The sequence below is a fragment of the Phyllopteryx taeniolatus genome, chromosome 10 (genome assembly GCF_024500385.1).
Source record: "Phyllopteryx taeniolatus isolate TA_2022b chromosome 10, UOR_Ptae_1.2, whole genome shotgun sequence".
Lineage (NCBI taxonomy): Eukaryota > Metazoa > Chordata > Actinopteri > Syngnathiformes > Syngnathidae > Phyllopteryx > Phyllopteryx taeniolatus.
This window is the reverse complement of record NC_084511.1, coordinates 12,581,483-12,602,065: the sequence shown is the minus strand read 5'-3', so window position 1 is coordinate 12,602,065 and position 20,583 is coordinate 12,581,483. Positions and strand designations below refer to the sequence as shown.

General features: G+C 42.7%; 1 protein-coding gene across 3 annotated transcripts in view; it reads right to left on the bottom strand.

The window, feature by feature from the left end:
• Positions 1-20,583, bottom strand: part of LOC133484550 (A disintegrin and metalloproteinase with thrombospondin motifs 2-like) — a 170,597-nt gene that overhangs the window by 148,318 nt on the left and 1,696 nt on the right. For 2 of the 3 annotated variants that reach the window (XM_061787313.1, XM_061787314.1), the window contains exon 2: positions 20,246-20,583. This exon is cut by the window's right edge and continues 87 nt beyond it. In XM_061787313.1, the coding sequence (XP_061643297.1) occupies positions 20,246-20,583 (338 nt within the window). The remainder of the gene's footprint in view (positions 1-20,245) is intronic. The other variant, XM_061787315.1, reaches the window with a different exon arrangement.

Sequence of the window (20,583 nt, the reverse complement as noted above, 5' to 3'; positions counted from 1 at the left end):
AAGACTGATTTTCCATAAAGTGGGCTGATTGGTGCTATTTACCCCCAGAGTATTCATAGTAGTAATATTAATAAGATTGTGCCGTCGAGAAAACGTATTATATTTTGAGTAGCTGTGGGCGCGGTGAGAGATTAATACTGCAGGAATCTGGTAATTGCCGGCACGGTGGACGACTGGTTATCACATCTGCCTCACAGTTCTGGGGTCCGGGGTTCAAATCCCGGCCCTCCCCTTGCCTGGGTGGGTTTTCTCCGGGCACTCCGGTTTCCTCCCAGATCCCTAAAACATGCGTGGTAGGTTGATTGAAGACTCTAAATTGCCTATAGGTGTGAATGTGAGTGTGAATGGTTGTTTGTCTATATGTGCCCTGCGATTGGCTGCCAACCGGTTCTGGGTGTACCCCGCCTCCCAAGCTGGGACCCCGCCTCCCTAGCTGGGATAGGCTCCGGTAGCCGGCAACCCTAGTGAGGATAAGCAGTAAAGACGATGGATGGATGGATGGATGGATGGATGGAATCTGGTAATTATTTCTCGACTTGTCATCGGTAGAATGAACCAGGGAAGAGTGCTTAAACTCATCACACAATACTACCTCAGTAAAAAACAACAGTCTGCAATGCATTAGTGGGTAGTGGATCAGAACGTGTAGTATGTCGCTTCAATCTACATATACTGTAGGACTGTGTGTGTTGTTAGAGTCCAGCATAGTGCGAATTAACTTTAACCTTACCAACTCCACACTCATTCTAACAGGCTTGCCAATCACCTGTGTCTCGGCTTGCTCTAGTAAGAACTGTCATGGAAAGCTCAAACAGTAATCTATGTTTCTAGAAAGAGTGATGGCACCTATCCAGTCAGGATGAAGGCCGTCTGCCCTCATCAAGCCGGGAGTCCTCCAGAACGAAGGCCAATTATCTACAAACTGCAGTCCCTGTTCGCTACAGAAGCTAGCCAGGCACCAGTTAAGCGAGAATAATCTGCTAAACCTCTCATCATTGCCTCTCGCAGGCAAGGAGTCAGAGACAATTACTCGATGCCGACACATATTTCTGGCGAGATTACAGTTCCTGGCTATGTTCCTCTTTGTAATCTCTGATTACCTCATCTTTGTATCATTGGAGCCGACATGTATCACTATATCCAAGTAGTTAGTTAGTGTTGTTAGCTCCACTCTGGTGTCTCGGCCTAATGCGGGTCAGCTCTCTAAGGCTAGCTTCAATGTCTAGTGCTCTGGCCCCAGGAATACACATTAATGTGGCTGGGTTTTTAAGCTTGATGTTATGAGTGATGGAGACACCACTAGACTGAGCAGGTATGGGACTAGCTAAAGGTGTGAATCTATTGTGCGCCTGAAAGGTCTCACCGCAGTTAGCTAGCTTCATGTGGGTAATGCTAACAGGGCTAGTGGGTCGGCTAGAACCGACACCATCAAATGTGCCCGCCACAGCTGCAGTTACAAAACTATTCTGCTCTAGTTGGCAGACACATCCCTCAAGGAGAAAGGTGCAAGTAGTGCACAAGTCCATACTCACATTTATTTGGTCGGAGTTTAGGAGGTGAAGTCTGTGGGCTAGCCGAAGAGGCTTTTCAGTGTCAGTGGTGCGGCTTGAGCTAGTAGCCTCAAAAACAGGGCTACACTGCTCTAAAAAATTCAAAACAGTCTTAAAAAGTAAAACATAAAAATGTAAGTAATGTAAAAATTTTACAATTTATTTTGTGTATGCCTGAGTCATATATTATTTTAATACTTCAGTTTTCAAAAATACTGCTGTACACTTCTGAGGACCGGGGTTCGATCCCCGGCCCTGCCTGTGTGGAGTTTGCATGATCCCCGGCCCTGCCCGATGATAGCTGGGATAGGCTCCAGCACACCCGCGACCCTAGTGAGGATAAGCGGGATGGAAGATGGATGGATATACTATGATCAAAAGTGTCAAACGCTTGTTTTTAGATCTATAAAAATAACAACTGCAAATTCTGTATTAACTATGCTAGTACAGTACATATCCCTTCCACAAATTAAATTACTGCCATAAAGCCATGTTGATTTGCACTTAGAAGATTGTGTTTCTTGATAAATTGATCGTCTATGTGAGAACAATTTTTCAAAAAAATTTGAGAACTGGGGTTGTAGGGATATTGGTATATAGTAAATTTGTCTTACTCCACTTTTATAGATAGAAATTGCTTTAGCCGTTTTAATTTTTTAAGGGAAAATACCGGTGTGAAAAGATGTACTGTATGTGAATGTTCTCTATATATATATGTTCTCTATGTTCTCTATAATACCTTTTACAAATACCATAATAATATCAAAGCAATCAGTGGATTTAAAAAAATAATAATTGTAAGAGTTTTTTTCAATATCTAGTTGTTAATGTTGTTAATTAACAATTAATTAACATACCACAAAAAGTAAGGACATGTTTGTTGGTAGATTATTTCTTTGTTGTAACACACTGGAAAGTATGTTTATTTGTCATGATCTGTGTTTTTGTTGACTTGGTTTTCATTAGATTTAGTTCGTTTCATGTTTTGTCAAGTTGTGTCCCATGTTTGTCTTCTCTGCTTTGGTTTTCATCTCATCTGTTCTCGTTAGCCCTCTACCTTGTGTCAACCAATCAGCTCCATCCAGCCACTAGTTTCTTGTCCTGGTGTGCCTCGTTGTTTTGTCAATTTGTTTGTATTTAGTTCCCTGGGATTGTTCAGCCTGGGTCGGATCATTGTTGTCGCTGTAAATCACGTTTCCCTTGTCATGTTATGTTTTCATTTGTGGTGAATGTATCCCGAGTATTTCTTTGTTACTTCGAACCATGCTTTTTGGACTTTGTTAATTTAGTATTTTTGATAAATCCACGTCTTTTTGCTTTTGCGTTTTTTTCAAAATAAATACTTTCTTTTGAGATTGTTACAACATAGCAATAATCTAGCAAGGACACATTTCCTTACTTTTTGTGCTATGTTTAGTAGCATAAGCAGCATTTGGATGTTTCTTGCCAAGTATATGGTGTGTTCATGTTTAGTGAATAGGAAGATACACACAATGTATTAAAAAAATTGCCCACCCAACTAGTTTGTAAAATGAATACATAGGATGAAGAGATAAAAGAAAAGAAGGCAGACATTGACTTCATGCTGTCACACAGCAGAAAAAAATAAGAGACAGGGGGTTCTGTCAGATCACATCAAACTCACACTCAACCTGTGAGTAGAGGAGAATACAGCAAAGCATGAACAAGAGCATTTATTGTCATCCTATGGATTATAATGGCGAGCGGATGCTCTGTTCTATTCCTCAATGAGTAATTCCTCTCCAGTGTGTCTCATTTCAATTGTGTCTCATTCCTCATCTCTCACATCTGCCACTCTCATCTCACTATGGTGCCACTCTCCTGATTGGGCCACAACAGGGACGCATGTCATGTATCCCTGCATGGGTTGCATTCCACTAGACTACGGCGAGTCCACACCAAAGTAATTTTCTGCCCGACCTTTACTTGGGCACCTGTTTGGCCATCTATCAGGGACCTTCGCGTGCAGGCCAACGGAGGAACCCAAGTTAAGGTCAAGTTTCCTCGGCCCGTTTTTCCACCCCTGTAACAAAGTCACGCAATTTTCCACCCATTTCCACAGCTCGTTCCACGCCCGCCCTGTCATGACCTCGTTCCATGTCGCCGACCAAGTCAAGTACTTTCAAACCTGCCCTGAAGTCACCTTGTTCCGCTCAAAATTCTTCACTTACCACCTTAATACTTCTCATACCACCCATGTTTCCTAGTTCACCTTCCTTACTTCCTGCAGACTCTGCCCGGTTCCTGTGCTCCCCAACCTCTATGACAGTGGGCTGAGAAAGCCAATGCAGACCCGGTGGCGGCTCCTTGGCAGCTGCAGCAGGCCCCCGTTCCTGCCCCTTGGCAGCTGCAGCAGGCCCCTGTTCCTGCCTCCCGGCAGCTGCAGTAACTCCTCGTTCCTGCCTCCGGGTAGCTACAGAAGGCCCCTGTTCCTGCCTCCTTTGCAGTGGCAGCAGGCTCCCTTTCCTGCTTCTCGGCAGCTGCAGCAGGCTCCTGTTCCTGCGGCGTACGCTGTGCGGCCGCCACCTCCTGCTCCGGCGCCACACACTGTGCAACCGCCACCTGACCCTCTTGCCTGGCCCCTGTATTGCCATTGGGTCCAGCACCATGGCTGAACAGCCCGGTGGAAACCCTTGTGCTTGGCGTCCTGGCCGACCTCCTGAACAGCCCAGCCGAGCACCTCACATATGGCGTCCTGGACAGCCACAAGACTGGCCCTGATGGGCATATCCTGAACCCTCCTCTCCCTTCCACTCACCCTGTTGTAGCAATCTTTGTTGTGAATTGTTGGTACGTCTGGAAGCCGTCCCTTAAAACTCTTTCAATGCCATTGACGGCTGTTGAATTCAAATAATCATCTTAACATGGAGGACTGGCAGTGTTGGGGGGTACTGTCATGCTCTGTGATTTTGTGGTATAGATTATAGTTTTGGTTTCATGGTATGTCTTGGGTGGCACAGTGGGCAACGGGTTAGCACATCCGCCTCATAGTTCTGAGGACCCGGGTTCAAATCCGGCCTCGCCTGTGTGGAGTATCTGGGATAGGCTCCAGAAAATAGATCCCTGATTGTCCATAGGTGTGAATGTGAGTGGGAATGGTTGTTACCCTATACTGTATGTGCCCTGCAATTGGCTAGCGACCACTCCAGGGTGTACAATGACAGCTGGGCTAGGCTCCAGCATACCCGTGACGCTAGTGAGGATAAGCGGTGTAGAAAATGGATGGATGGCTGGATGGTATGTCTTGTTTTCTTTTGACCCATGTTAATGTCTGTCTAGGTTTTTGTTTCCACCTGTTCTCTACCTTGTGTCAACCAATCAGCTCCCTCCAGCCACTCATGTCAGGTGTTCCTCGTTGTCTCGTCAATTTGTTTGAATTTAGTTCCCTTGTTTCTTTCAGTCCTTGTTGGTGCATTGTTTCCCATGTTATGTTTTTGGTGAGTTTATCTCACTTGTTTCTTTGTGACTTTGAACCAAGCTTTTTGGACTTTGTTAATTTAGTATTTTTTGCTTCAGTGATCCGTGTTTGCCTTTGTTTTTTATATTCAATATATTTTTGAGATTCTTGCACTCCTGCCTTGCCTCCCTGCATCCCTGCATTTGGGTCATCTTTTTTGCTGCCATCACCGCCAAACATGACACAACCATTCACATTAACATTCACACCTATGGAGGATTTAGAGTTCTTCAATGAAGCATGTTTTTGGTATTTGGAAATAAGCCGGAGTACCCGGATAATACCCTTGCAACCACATGTTCAAAATTAATTATGTTGATTTTTATTCTATAATTGCTTTAATCAAATTTGAGAATCTTACGCTTTATAGATATTCTGAACTCCTACACTCATGCCAGTGTCGTATTGAGCAGAAAAAGGCAGAATTGATGCGTTCCACAGCCGCGTGTCTGCAGGGTACGTGTTGGTCGATGTGACATAAATATCGTCATTCACCACTTTAGGAAAGGCTCCGCACAGCCCCCTCTGTGGTCGACTGCGTGCAACCCAAATTATGTGACCGGGTGGACTGGAAGCGCTGACCCTCACATGCGCCAGAGTAACGAACAACAACAATGGACGCCTCGTGATTGTGTGAGTAGATCCAACACTACTCCAACTTTATAATTCATTAAGAATTTAAAGGAATATAAAGATAGCCAGATAGCTCTCAGTTCTTGCGCCAGTGTGCTCAATTCTCCAGCCCGGGTCCTATTCTCTTTCAGCGGTTGTACATTGTATCTTCTCAATGCGCATGCTTGGAACAAGTATTGACTTGCACACGGTCCAAAGCAGTCTGTGGACGCGCAATGCCGAAAATATGGACGTGCCTGATGGTGCGTTAACACCGGATGCGGACTATTCGCACCACATGATTACATATAAAGTCAATACAAATGGACCAATAGGTGCTAATTCATACCTGGTGTTTGTCGCGACGTGAGTCTGAATCAGAATCCTCTTTATTGCTAAGTATGTCAAAAACACACAAAGAATGGGTCTCCGGTAGTTGGAGCCGCTCTAGTATGACAACAGATAGCCATTTTGACACTAAATACTTTGAGACATAAAAACATAAAACACACTAAGGAGAGTCACTTGGCCTCTAGCAATTTAATGGCAAGAGGGAAGAAGCTGTTGGAATGTCTGCTGGTTTTAGTTTGCATTGTTCAATAGCGCGTACCTGAGGGAAAGAGCTGGAAGAGGTGGTGACCAGGATGTGGAGGGTCCAAGAGGATTTTGCATGCCCTTGTCTTAGTTCTGGCAGCAGGCAAGTCCTCAAGGGTGGGTAAGGGCTACAGACGAGTTTTCCGGCAGTCCTAATTGTCCGTTGCAGTCGGAGTTTGTCCTTTTTTGTGGCATCACCAAACCAGACTGTGATGGATGAACAGGACTGATTCGATGACTGGTGTGTAGAACTGCCACAACAGCTCCTGTGGCACGCCGTGCTTGCTCAGAAGCCTCAGGAAGTACATCCTCTGCTGGGCCTTTTTGAGGATGGAGTTGAAGTTGGGTCTCTCACTTCAGGCCCTGAGAGACTGTAATTCCCAGATACTTGAAGGTCTCGACAGCTGACACGGGGCAGTTGGACAGCCTGAGGGGCAGCTGTGGTGAAGGATGTTTCCTGAAGTCCACGATCATCTCTACAGTCTTGAGCGTGTTCAGCTTCAGGTTGTGTCGGCTGCACCAAAGCTCCAACTGCTCCACTTCCTGTCGATACGCAGACTCATCCCCCACAGTCGTCTAAACTTTAGGAGTTTGACAGCCGGGTGCGTTGCAGTGCAATCGTTTGTGTAGCGAGAGAAGCGCAGCGGAGAGAGGACACATCATTGGGGCAACCAATGATGGTTGATGGGGCTGGTGGTGTGTGTGGATGAGGTGGTGTCCCCCAGCCTCACCTGCTGTGTCCTGCCCGTCAGGAAGCTGTAAATCCACTGGCAGATGGCAGGTGACACGCTGAGCTGGAGAAGCTTGGAGAAGAGGAGATCAGGGATTATGGCATTGAACGCAGATCTAAGTGTTCTAGGATGAAGTGCAGTCCCATGTTGACTGCGTCATCCACAGACCTGTTTGCTCGGTAGAGTCGGGTGAACGTGAAAATTCGTTTCTCCAATTCGCTCGCCACAAATTCACGTGAAGCTGTGTTGTGACAGCCAATCATCGTTCAGAAAAAAAGTTGTGAATTTCACTATTACATTGGCAATAAATCAATTCTGATTCTGGCACACAAACAACATCCTGGAGTTGTTGAGCAGAACAATGGAGGATAAACTTATCATCACTGTTTGTGGGCACCTGGAGATTTTTGATAACTCCTGCTACCAGTGCCTGGAGAATGCTGAGCGAGGAAATTGGCCTATCTGGTAAGTATATTTATTAAGACTGCAACAAATACTCTGGTATTTCAAGTACCTTGAATAAAAAAAAAATAAAAAATAAAAATAAATACTTGGAATTTTCTCTGCATCGGGGAACCGTTGCGAACCGTGGCACGACGCACTTACATCACCTATACGCGGGAATAAGGAGGTGGAAGCAAAACTATTTGATTGACAATGGCGGTGACCAATAGAAGAAAAATGTAAGAAAGACAGACAGAAGAGGGCAACTGTGTGGGAGCCTTTTATTCTGAACAGCAAGTTGAGCACTGACATGTAATCGTTGTAACACGGACTTTGCTTTTCGCCGAAGACATCCAGTATGAAGCTATGTAGGAACCGAGATAAGGTCAAATATACGTAGCGCAAGTCAGTGTTAATGTACCTTACGAACATAACATTAGCCCTGTGGAGGGCTAAGTCTGTTAATTATGACTGCGGTCGAATTTTTGACTTATTAAGATGGTGACAACAGTAGGTCCACCACCATAACGTTACTTCATAAAGGGTGCTTATAGGTTTTGTCAGCCACTATGTGACATATGATGTACTGCAATCTGATGTGTAAGTGGCTAAATTTTGATTCATATACAGTAAATGAAAAACTTGGCAAAGGTGGTTAGAGAGGATGTAAGAGTAAAATGACTCATGTACCCCAACGGAGGAGGGCTTTGGTGAAGTCAAACGAAGGAAACATTTGTGTTAATTTTATTTTGAACACTTCCACATCTTTCTGCCCCCCCCCCCCCCCCCCTTCTATACATTATAGACAAGTCATTACTAAACCATTATATAATAGTAAGACTTCGTTGTATAGTGTATCCTGGCAGACAATCAGTTACCATCATCATCTAAGCATAAGAGATGTGTTTGTTTCTGCTGCTTCACTCCAACACCCACAGAGTCACTTATTAAAATCCAATATATTATATAATATATTACATATTTTGGTTCCTTGCGTATCGGTACTGGTATAAAAAGCAAAACTCAAACATACAGTATTACAGGGGAAGAGACAATTTGATTGCTTAACAAGCAGTGTTAGTAACAAGTAAGGTGTGATTTTTTTTTTTTAGGACGTGCAATTCTGAACTGTGTTCCTCTTACATACCCTACTCCATTAAGGAACTTGCAGGCACAACATACAAGAAACACAGAACTCATTACATCGGGCATGGCACTTCTGTTTTCTAAGTTCAATGGGTTCAAGTATGCACTTATGTAGTATAAGTGACTGGCTGTCGTGAAATATGTATAGTCAGTCCGAGAGGTGCCTGAGCTTCGCAGAATCAGGAAGTGACCCTAGGTTGGAGAAGACAATTAAAAGATAAATGCTGAAATTTCACTGCTACAGTAATAAACATCCATCATCCACTCTATCATTCTTGCACCTGTGAAGATTCCACTATGTTGTATTCATCACTCTCCTTCTGGATTAACAAATATTTTCACTCTACAGTGTTTTATTTCTGAGGATGAAAACATTGCGATGAGTCAAAGCTCAGGGAATACGATGGCTGCAAGGTAGAATGATGTCACGGGATTTAAAGAATAGTAGGCAGGAATTGTATCACTGGGAGAATGTTTGTAAGATTCTGCAGCTTCAGGCCCTATTCGTAAGAGAAATGCTGTTGGCGAGCATTAATCAGCTCCTGGATGGCCCTGCAGCCTGAGGGACTGACTGACTGGCTGGCTGATTGACTAACCGGCACATCGGTGTCTGTGAGACTACTATTCTTGTTTAAATCATAAATGAGGTCTTTTTCAGTACCATACTAAAATTACATCAGACGTATTCCCCTATAATTACTGGGTGCTTTATTTTCTCAAGTGAAACCTGTTATTTACACCACTCAAACAATCTGAGCCATCATGATTTTCATTGACAGAGCACTAGAGGAAACAGAGGTGAGGGGGCTGGTTAAGTGCACAGAGTAAGCGGCAGTAATCATAGCTCTGGTAAAAGCACTCCTTCGGTCTATTCAGCGCTCTTCAGAATGGGTCAGCTCTCTTTCCCTCTCTTCCTGTGTTTCTGTCTGTCTGATAATAGCTCTAGATTGAATAATTGTGCGTTTGAGTGAGCTACACTGCAGGGTGGAACCTGCAATCAGATACCAAGAACACTAATCGCTCTCTCGCAGTCATGCCTCAGCAGCCCGATCTCTCAGAACCCGGCTCTCCCTTCAGCACCAGGCAACCTGCAGGTACTCCTCTGCCCTGGCCCCACCACTCTGTTTTCATACACAACCGACTATACACAGCCAGCAGGTCTAGGGTCAATAACATCTGTGCGCTGTGCTGTAATTGATGTCATCATTTCAATATGAGCTGATTACAATTGAGAGCTTCTTATCGTGTGACCCGGGGTGGAATAACACACTGTAGGGCCCAGTGAGCTGCCACGCTTGACCGAGCATAACTGCCAGGCCTGCTGGATGGATGGATGGAGGGATAGATGGGTTGGCTCCACTAAGGGATGTCTTGTAGTTTGACTCCTAATGCTGCAGCAATGACTGAGAGTATTCCCGGGGCATAAGTGTCTGTGTCACTGTAATTTCGTGCATTCTTGTGATATTATTGTGATTGGTCTGCCCCTCAACACACATGATTAAACTCTCTGCTTCCATTGCGGCTGTGTGTGCATGTTCACGGTAAATGATAAACACCTTTTTAAAAAGGTGATTTGATTTGTATTCAGCTAAACCAGGTGTCTGCAACCCACGGTTCCAGAGCTGCATGTGGCTCTTTTATCCTTCTGCTGTGGCTCTCTGTGGCTTTGGAAAATAAAGATTTTTTTATTAAATTAGTTGTTTAATTCTTCAAATGTACTTCTAAATTTGAAGATTATGGTGCTCTTATGGTCGCTCAAAATATGCATCACATGTGGCAACGTGCGACACCTAGGGCCAAGATTTATTGAGCTATTCGACCCCGGTAGGTAAACTATAGATCAATCCTAGAAAAGAAACGTTTCTGAAGAAAGAAGAACATTTAATGCTAGGTGCTAAATGAACTATATTAAAAACAAACATCGTTCACACTTCACAGTGGACAGTTTACGATCGAGTGTGAAAATGAAGGTGACGTCTACAGCCCTGATGTGCCGATGCTGTACGCTGAGCTTCAGGGGTAAAAATCACATTCACCAGTTAAAATAAATATTTTAACTGGCTATTATTTTAAATATATATATTTTACGTGTTAAGTGAATTAGTCCTTTTTAATTCAAGTTGACAGCTGACTGCATGCTCCTTATGTGATAAAATTATGAAGGAAGACAGAAGCAGACGGCATTTTTGATTCGCTGCAGTTCAAAATGTTTTTGTTACACGTAGAAATATTGTGATCTCTGTAACAGTTCATTGATTTCATAAATGCAACACAGCAGCTTTTTTTATACATACAAGTAAAAAATAATAATAATAACAATAAAAAAATATATATATACACAATGTTATTAGCAACGTGACAAGTGGCCACCAACTTTTAACACGTCATCATTTTCCAAAGGTGCTATTGACATGAAAATTTCACCAATGTTGGAAACAACCCAAGAAATCCATACATACAAAGAAAGTAGAACAAATAAGATCAGAAATTAAGTTGTGTGTAATAATGTGAAATGACACAGGGAAAAACACACCAAGTGGTATTTATTTAATACTTTGTACAAAAGCCTTTGTTTGCAATGACAGCTTCAAGACGCCTCCTGTATGGAGAAACTAGTCGCATGCATTGCTCTTGTGTGATTTTGGCCCATTCCTCCACACAAGAAGTCTTCAAATCTTGAAGGTTCCATGGGCTTCTTTTATGAACCGTGGGTTTCAGTTCTTTCCATAGATTTTCGATTGGATTCAAGTCAGGTGATTGGCTGGGTCATTCTAGCAGCTTTATTTTTTTTTCTTTGAAACCAATTGAGTTTCCTTGGCAGTATGTTTGGATCATTATCCTGTTGGAATGTCCACCCTCATTTCATTTTCATCATCCTCGTAGATGGGAGCATATTTTTGTCAAGAATATCTCGGTACATTTGCCCATTCATCCTTCCTTCAATAATATGAAGTTTACCAGTACCATTTGCTAAAAAGCAGCCCCACACCATCATGTTCCCACCTCCGAACTTCACTGTTGGTATGGTGTTTTTAGGGTGATTTCTCTTCCAAATGTGATGTGCATTATGGCATCCAAACAGTTCAATGATGGTCTCATCAGACCAGACTATATTCTCCCGGTATTTAACTCGCTTGTCCAAATTTTGTTCAGCAAACTTTAAATAAGCTTTGACATGCTTTTTTTTCAGCAATGGGGTTCTTGCGTGGTGAGCGTGCATACAGGCCATGGCGGCAGAGTGCATTACTCACTGTTTTCCTTGTGACAACAGTACCTGCTAAATCCAGGTCTTTTTGAAGCTCTCCACAGGTGGTCGTTGGCTCTTGGACAACTCTTCTGATTATTCTTTGCACTCATGCGTCACAAATCTTGCGAGGAGCACCTGATCGAGGAAAATCTTTGGTGGTATGATTGGCTTTCCACTTATGTATTGGCCACAACCATTCTCACTGGAACATTCAGAAGCTTAGATATGCGCCTGTAACCAATGCCATCGTTATGGTTTGCAACAATTACTATGCGATGGTCTTGATACAGCTCTCTGCTCTTACCCATCATGAGATGTGTCTTGACTCATACCTTGGCAATGAGACCTTTTTGGGCATCAGTTAGGACAGAACCAGCTGATATTAATTTGCCCTGACATGGGGCTGGATTGCTGTTTGATTATTGATAGATTGTAGGTGTTGTCTTGGCTTTCCATGCATTTTTGCACCTCCATTCATGTGTTCAATACTTTTTCCCTGTGTCATTTCACATTATTACACACAACTTAATTTCTGATCTTATTTTTCTACTTTCTTTGTTTGTATCGATTACTTGGGTTGTTCCCAGCATCTGGTGAAAATCTAATGTTAGTAGCACCTTTGGAAATATATTTAGCGAGAAAAATGGTTAAATCCGTGTTTCAGTCGCTATATACCTGTGAATATTGTTTTATTATCCTTCCACGTTGCTGCACCATTCCTTAAAGCGTTACAACACCGCCACATATATGCTATTTGTTAGCCCGTCTATGGCCTTTCCCATTATGTGTAACGTAAAAGCAAAGTTGTGTGGGTTTTTTTTTTTTTTTTTTTTTTAAACACATCTAAATTTCTTTTTTTTACTGTTTAGTTTGACAGTAAACTTTGACTAGGAGTGGCATTAAACAGCTAGAAGCCTATTTTATGATTTATTTATTCACTATACAAAACTGCAGCTTATTGAAGTTTTTGTTGTTGAAGTGAACTGAGTTGAGTTCACTGCCATCATACAGCGCTCGAATGGCAAATTATCCTCACAAGTCAAAGCAAAAATTGATCCAAATGATGGCTTGTATCTCAAAAACCTTAAGTGGGGTCACTTGTATCTCAAGGCCCCTACTGCATCATAAAAAAAATATTTTGGAGAGTGATAAATATAATACATAGATATCATCTAAAATTTACTTTATTATTTTACATAGTAAAGGAATTATAAAATCAAGACTAAATTATACCTCCACTACCTATTTTACAAAAGTAAGTGTTACAGAGAAAAATGTTGCTTTGACACTGTTGGTGCAATAATACGTCAGCACACCTGATTTACTCTTTAACAGTAGCTATTAGATGTGTATGTTCTGAAGGTGTTCATCATAGATGTAAAAATGTTTGTCATCCAGGTGTGCATCCACCTGGATGTTGGGTCTCGAGCTCGGAAATTACAGGTACCCCGCTTCATCTGAGATGTGAGGATCCCTTTTCACCCAACTGGACCTCATTTGCAGCTGCCTGCATGCTGCTCAGCTCAACCTACATGACCCCCTGTTCCCTCACTGACATGGCTACCATAACATTTGTGAGAGCCCAATGATTATCTCAGGAGCTGGGGCAGCAGTAGCACTAACAAATGTGTGTGTGTGTGCATGTGTACATCTTTAGAAAAGAGGTAGAGTGCCACCAGAAAGTATTCACACCCCTTCACTTTTTCCACATTGTCCATTATCCAATTATTATTTTTGTTTGTTTGATTGGCTGGATCAAAAAAGATGATAATCCAATTGTTTTTGTAAAATGAACACACTCTTCTCGAGAATTTGATAAATTTTTACCATCGTAATTACTTGGGACTCTTTGTTGTTATATGTTTCGTCAGGAAAAACTAATGTATACTAATAAGGAAGTAAATGCTTAAATCACAAAGTCCCAATTACAGTACAGTACCTACAGTGCCACCAGAAAGTATTCACACCCCTTCACGATTTCCACATTTTGCTATGTTACAGACTTATTCTGAAGCTGATTTGAATATAGTTTTCTTAAAAAAAAAAATATATATATATATATATATATATATATATACACACACACACACACACACATTCATTGGAAACTCTAAATTGCCCGTAGGTGTGAAAGTGAGTGCGAATGGTTGTTTGTTTGTATGTGCCCTGCGATTGGCTGGGAACCAGTTCAGGGTGTACCCCGCCTCCTGCCCGATGACAGCTGGGATAGGCTCCAGCACGCCCGCGACCCTAGTGAGGAGAAGCGGCTCAGAAAATGGATGGATGGATATATATATAGATATATGTATCCCACAATGACAAAGTAAAAAGATATTTTGAGACATTTGTGTAAATTTATACAAAAAATGTAAACATTCTAACATAATAGGTACATAAGTATTCACACCCTTTGCTATGACACTCAAACTTAAGCTCAGGTGCATCTGATTAATTGTTGGTCCTAATTACAATTAATAATAATAACATATTGATCACACTGTGCTTTGAGTTAAAATCAAGTTTTTCTGGTGTGGGACATCAGTTAGAATCATCGCACATGCAATTATAATGACAACGAGTAAAAACTGTGATTCAGATTCTCAAGCCCACCCACAGAATAAGAAAGACATTGCAGCACACAATTTAAAGAAAGCCCACTTCTAAAACCACACAAACATATATTCTTTCCATGTGGCTGCAGTATTTGTTTTCTATTTTTTTCGAGTGCTTGTATTCCATATCTCTGCATATGCGCACAAACCATGTTTTAATTTTAATGCCCCACACCAAAGACTGAAGTGCACACACACACACACACACACACACACACACACACACACACACACACACACACACATAGCCCAGTTCCAAAGCTGCACAATGTTTTGACTCCTCTCAACCAACCAGCTGAACACAGCCTCACATCACATAAATCCAATTCCCTCCAAGGGTCACGACCTTCCAAAGATTTTCCCTTGTGCCCGTCTTGGCTCCTCATCTCAAAGTTGTGGATGTAAACCAAGAGGGCACAGGGGATCCAGGTGGCTGAAGAAAGAGACACAGTTGGTCAGATTACGGCCATGTGGCTCCACTTGGTTTAAAAAGCAAGATCTGCCTGACATACAGTAGCTTAGCTGTACTTCTTTGCATGCCTGCAGAGGCTGGAAGAACTAATGGGTGATGACATAAATTGCTCAGGGACACAGAGGGACAAATGAAATACAAGTAGACAGCACTCTGGATTATTACTATCGTTGGGGTTATATTGTGTGGATAATGCAGCAGCAGCTTTGATTAAATATCCTTAAAATGACAGCAACAAAATTATTTTATTTTATTTTGAACATATCCCATTTGTAAAGTAATTCAATACTGTGGTTTGCAAGGATATGTCTGCCCCTTCAAAATCCTATTTGCAGCTATTTATTATTACCGTAAATGTGATCACATATTTTATTTTAGTCTTAAGTGATGTCAAAGCTTTCAAGATGTCAATATGAGGATATGAATATGAGATTACTGCATGGGCAATGACATATCAACAATTGCCAAACTATGCTTTAAACGTGTCTTTCGAAAGCAGGGAAGTCAGCCGCTTGACAAGTCATCCGTTATCCCAATCGAATCGCACTTTGACAGTAGCATTTCCTCCAAATTGCCGACAGGCCCCGTGATAGCAGGCCAGAGCAAGCAGCATCAATGAGCTGCCGCTGGCTGGTGTCATGCTGAATGGGCATGTCAGGTCTGTGTTGTCCTGGCTCCCTGCCTGCTCCCTCAGATGCTATCTCACTCCCCAGCGACCTCAGACCTAAACGGATCCAGTTGCCTCAGCTCAGCTCTAGTGGTGGGTTGGTCTGTCTGACTAATGAGCAGTCTCCTGGTGAGGGGGAGCTCCTCCTCACAAGCTCATATTTACTCAACACATTACTAGGCATTTACTGTATTATAGAAAGTACAAACACTCAACGGCTTCAACTACAAACATAATAATAAACATTGTTGGACATCAATCAAAACTGAACAATATTATATACATACATACATAACATTGTTGGACTGGATAAGATTGAGCAGGTGTACCTAATGTTAACATAAAAAAAGATGCATTGTCCCACAGCTGGACAACCCACAGTGACACATCAGGAGCAAATGGGGTCTTAGTATATTCCTTATGGTTACTTTTAACTGCAGGACAGCCACACTGCCAATCAGCCAGGCCACTTCTTATATGGGGATGTGTTATGGTAATTTTAGTATGGATGCATCTACTGCTTCTTGCAAATTTTAAATTCAACTTCTCGGGCTTTGTTTGCGCTGCTGTTATGGCGGTGGTAGTTTGTGACTTCCATGTCAATGTCATTAAAGTTGTTGATTTGAAAGACCAGAGCATCCAAATTGAAGATGCCTTTATATCAGACATGCAAACACCAAAGGCATGAAAAAACGTGACCAAAAAAAAACAACAACATTGTGGGTGTGTCTGGTGAGATCCCCAGGGCCTCCGCAGAAAATGTTTTTCATTGTAACATAAATTAAGCAATCTGGAAGACTCTGTAGAGTACAATAAGGCAAAAAATATATATTTTCTTCACACAGAAAAATATTTATTTACACCGACCGCTCAAGTACATGTTGATGTACAAATTTAAGATTAAAATTAAATTTGCCCCATTTCTTTGCTTTTTTGTTTTGGCCTCCAACTTGAGCCAGGCCCATCTCTACCTGCACCTGATCCCTGCTTCAAGCTGTGCCACATGAATAGCATCCTCCTCTTTACGTACTCATTCTGGAAAAAAATGACTAAAATCATTGTCTGCTTCACTTCACTTTTCACTATTACCAACTTGAAAGGCTATGCCAAAATGCATCCTCCAGGAAAATATTAAGCACAGTATTATTCTGTTAATTCTGTGTTGTGACATAATCCCTAACATCACTGCATTGCTCAATACATTTAACATTAACATCCGTAAACTACAACCCCAATTCCAATGAAGTTGGGACGTTGTGTTAAACAAATAAAAACAGAATACAATGATTTGCACATCATGTTCAACCTATATTTAGTTGAATTCACTACAAAGACAAGACATTTAATGTTTAAACTGATAAACTTGATTGTTTTCGGCAAATAATCATTAACTTAGAATGTTATGGGTGCAACACATTCCAAAAAGGCTGGGACAGGTAGCAAAAAAGACTGAGAAAGTTGAGGAATGCTCATCAAACACCTGTTTGGAACATCCCAGAGGTGAACAGGTAGATTCCATTATTGGGTATAAAAGGATCTTCCCTGAATTGCTCAGTCCTTCACAAGAAAAGATGGGGCGAGGTTCACCTCTTTGTGAACAAGTGCGTGAGAAAATAGTCAAACACTTTAAGGACAATGTTCCTCAACGTACAATTGCAAGGAATTTAGGGATTTCATCATCTACGGTCCATAATATCATCATAAGGTTCAGAGAATCTGGAGCAATCACTGCATGTAAGCGCCAAGGCCAAAAACCAACATTGAATGCCCGTGACCTTCGATCCCTCAGGCGGCACTGCATCAAAAACCAACATCAATGTGTAAAGGATATCACCAAATGGGCTCAGGAACACTTCAGAATACCAATGTCAGTAAATACAGTTCGGCGATACATCCGTAAGTGCAACTTGAAACTCTACTATGCAAAGCAAAAGCCATTTATCAACAACACCCAGAAACGCCGCCGGCTTCTCTGGGCCCGAGCTCATCTAAGATGGACTGATGCAAAGTGGAAAAGTGTTCTGTGGTCCGATGAGTGCGCATTTCAAATTGTTTTTGGAAATTGTGGACGCTGTGTCCTCCGGGCCAAAGAGGAAAAGAACCATCCAGACTGTTATGGACGCAAAGTTCAAAAGCCAGCATCTGTGATGGCATGGGGCTGTGTTAGTGCCAATGGCATTGGTAACTTACACATCTGTGAAGGCACCATTAATTCTGAAAGGTACATACAGGTTTTGGAGAAACATATGCTGCCATCCAAGCAACGTCTTCTTTCATGGACGCCCCTGCTTATTTCAGCAAGACAATGCCAAACCACATTTTGCACTTGTTACAATAGCGTGGCTTCGTAGTAAAAGAGTGCAGGTACTATACTGGCCTCCCTCCAGTCCGGACCTGTCTCCCATTGAAAATGTGTGGCACATTATGAAGTGTAAAATACGACAACGGATGCCCCGGACTGTTGAACAGCTGAAGCTGTACATCAAGCAAGAATGGGAAAGAATTCTACCTACAAAGCTTCAACAATTAGTGTCCCCAGTTCCCAAATGTTTATTGAATGTTGTTAAAAGAAAAGGTGATGTAACACAGTGACCCTGTCCAAGCTTTTTTGGAACATGTTGCAGCCATAAAATTCTAAGTTAATGATTTTTGGCTAAACAAAACAATACAGTTTATCAGTTTGAACATTAACTATCTTGTCTTTGTAGTGTATTCAATAAAATATAGGTTGAACATGATTTGCATATCATTCTATTCTGTTTTTATTTATGTTTTATACAATGTCCTAACTTCATTGGAATTGGGGTTATACATTTGTCGCAGATGTTTTGGAGCCCATACATCCGGAAGCAGTTGAACTTGACGGTCGCCTCCTCTCGATGTCGCTAATCAAGTTTTTTTACATAATTAGATAATTGTAGGCGGCATAGTGGCCGACTGGTTAGAGCGTCAGCCTCACAGTTCTGAGGACCCGGGTTCAATCCCCGGCCCCGCCTGTGTGGAGTTTGCATGTTCTCCCCGTGCCTGCGTGGGTTTTCTCCGGGCACTCCGGTTTCCTCCCACATCCCAAAAACATGCATTAATTGGAGATTCTAAATTGCCCGTAGGCATGACTGTGAGTGCGAATGGTTGTTTGTTTCTATGTGCCCTGCGATTGGCTGGCAACCAGTTCAGGGTGTACCCCGCCTCCTGCCCGATGACAGCTGGGATAGGCTCCAGCACGCCCGCGACCCTACTGAGGAGAAGCGGCTCAGAAAATGGATGGATGGATAGATAATTGTAGGCACGTTTCCAAATTAATACAAGATGTACTAGTGGATCAGAGTCAAACTCGTAGTCTCGTGCACGAAATAGTTGATAAATAAAAGTAGCGAGTGACATTTAGATCATTGTAACGGAGTAAAAGTACCGTTACTTCTTAACAGCAGAAGCGGCGGAAGTGTTTTTTCGGGTCTCGTCAACTCCTGTGACTTATCCAAAGCAGGTCCCGAGCGCACAGACGGAAGCTCAGGCTGATGCGTTCGCATTTTCGTCCGCCGCGGAGAAAGATTCAGAAATTACATCTGTGTGTGGATGGCGGATGTGTGTAATGGATCTAGCTGCCAGCTTTCAAGGAGTACGAAACAGCCTATGACGACAGCTGGTTTCATGCTTTTGGAATGCAAAATACCAGTATTGAAGACCCATTGGAGATATGTTCCATTCAGTTTTGACAATGGTCCTGAAGGGCATAAGTGTTTGCAATTTGTAAGAGGCCGAAAATTTGGAGTCTCTTTTGGAAGTGCTTAAAGGATGGCATTGCGTGTGGGAGCTGTAAACCAACTCCTCTGTTTAGAGATGATTTCTAAAGCATGTAGTAGATGGCTTCCCTCACTCCTTTTTCAAACCATATGTCTTCTCTGTCCAGAACATGTAAATGTTTTTGCTCAAAAGAGTGCTGTTTCTTTTTCAAACGCAAGTAGACAGCTGAATCTTTAACTGAAGCGTTAGTGGCAGTTAGCCCGCCTGTGTTGTGACATGCACCTGCTCAGTGGCTACTTGGTTTCCCCAATATATAACACACCAGATTGTTTTTCTGGTTATGGCGTGTGCTGTCTTTGGTGTGTCCTGGCCCTTGTCTCAGGGTGTTACCAGGTTTGAAGTGTACAGCTTTCCTATCTAGCCTTGGTGCATGAACTGATGAAACATGCTTGCTTGAGAGACAAAACCAGAACAATCCTGTTGCGATTGATTCAAAACCCTGAGAACACCATGTGGTTTGCTGTTCAGATGTCCCAAAATCAAGCTGGACACAAGCTACATATGAAACAAAAATGAGATATGAGTCTTGCAGTGTGAACAAAGCCTGAGTCTTAACCTATGACTTTTTCAGACTACCCCCTTATCAGCCTAATACCTAACTTTCATCTCATTGGCGAACCTCAAGAAGCCTGCCAGGTGGCAGCCAGAAAATAAAAGCTCTATCCAAGTAGCATGTAAATATTATGAAGGGAGGTTAATTGTCTACTGCAGCGATTGGTTGCTTTGTTTTCAGAAAGATCATGTTTGCAGAGAAGCAGAAAGACACCTCAGGATCAGTGTCAAGTACAGAGTCAAGTACAAATATTTAGTTTCCATTCCTCTACATACTGCACATGCACATCCACATACAGTACACCATTAAAATAGCAAGAGCGCAGGAAGTCCACTCACCAAGCCATCACAGTTGCTGATCGCCACAGTGGCTCCTGGCGTGTCTGTGATGTCACCCACATACAAGCAGTCGTCTTGCAATGTCTCAATGTGCCGTGTGCTATCGTTGTCGTCGCGCCACTCCATCTTGGCTCCGGGGGCTACCAGCTTGGCATTATGGTGCAGGCGCAGGTGGAATTCCCGGCCAAAGACGGTGACATTGTAGTAGAGCCTTTCCTGGCGGGCCACCGGCTCACGGTCCTCGTCGACTCCTCTCGGTCCTTCCCACTCTTCATTGCCTCCTCCTACCTCCCTCTTCTGGCGCCTACGGGGCTGCCCTCCTGCCATACGGCCTGCCG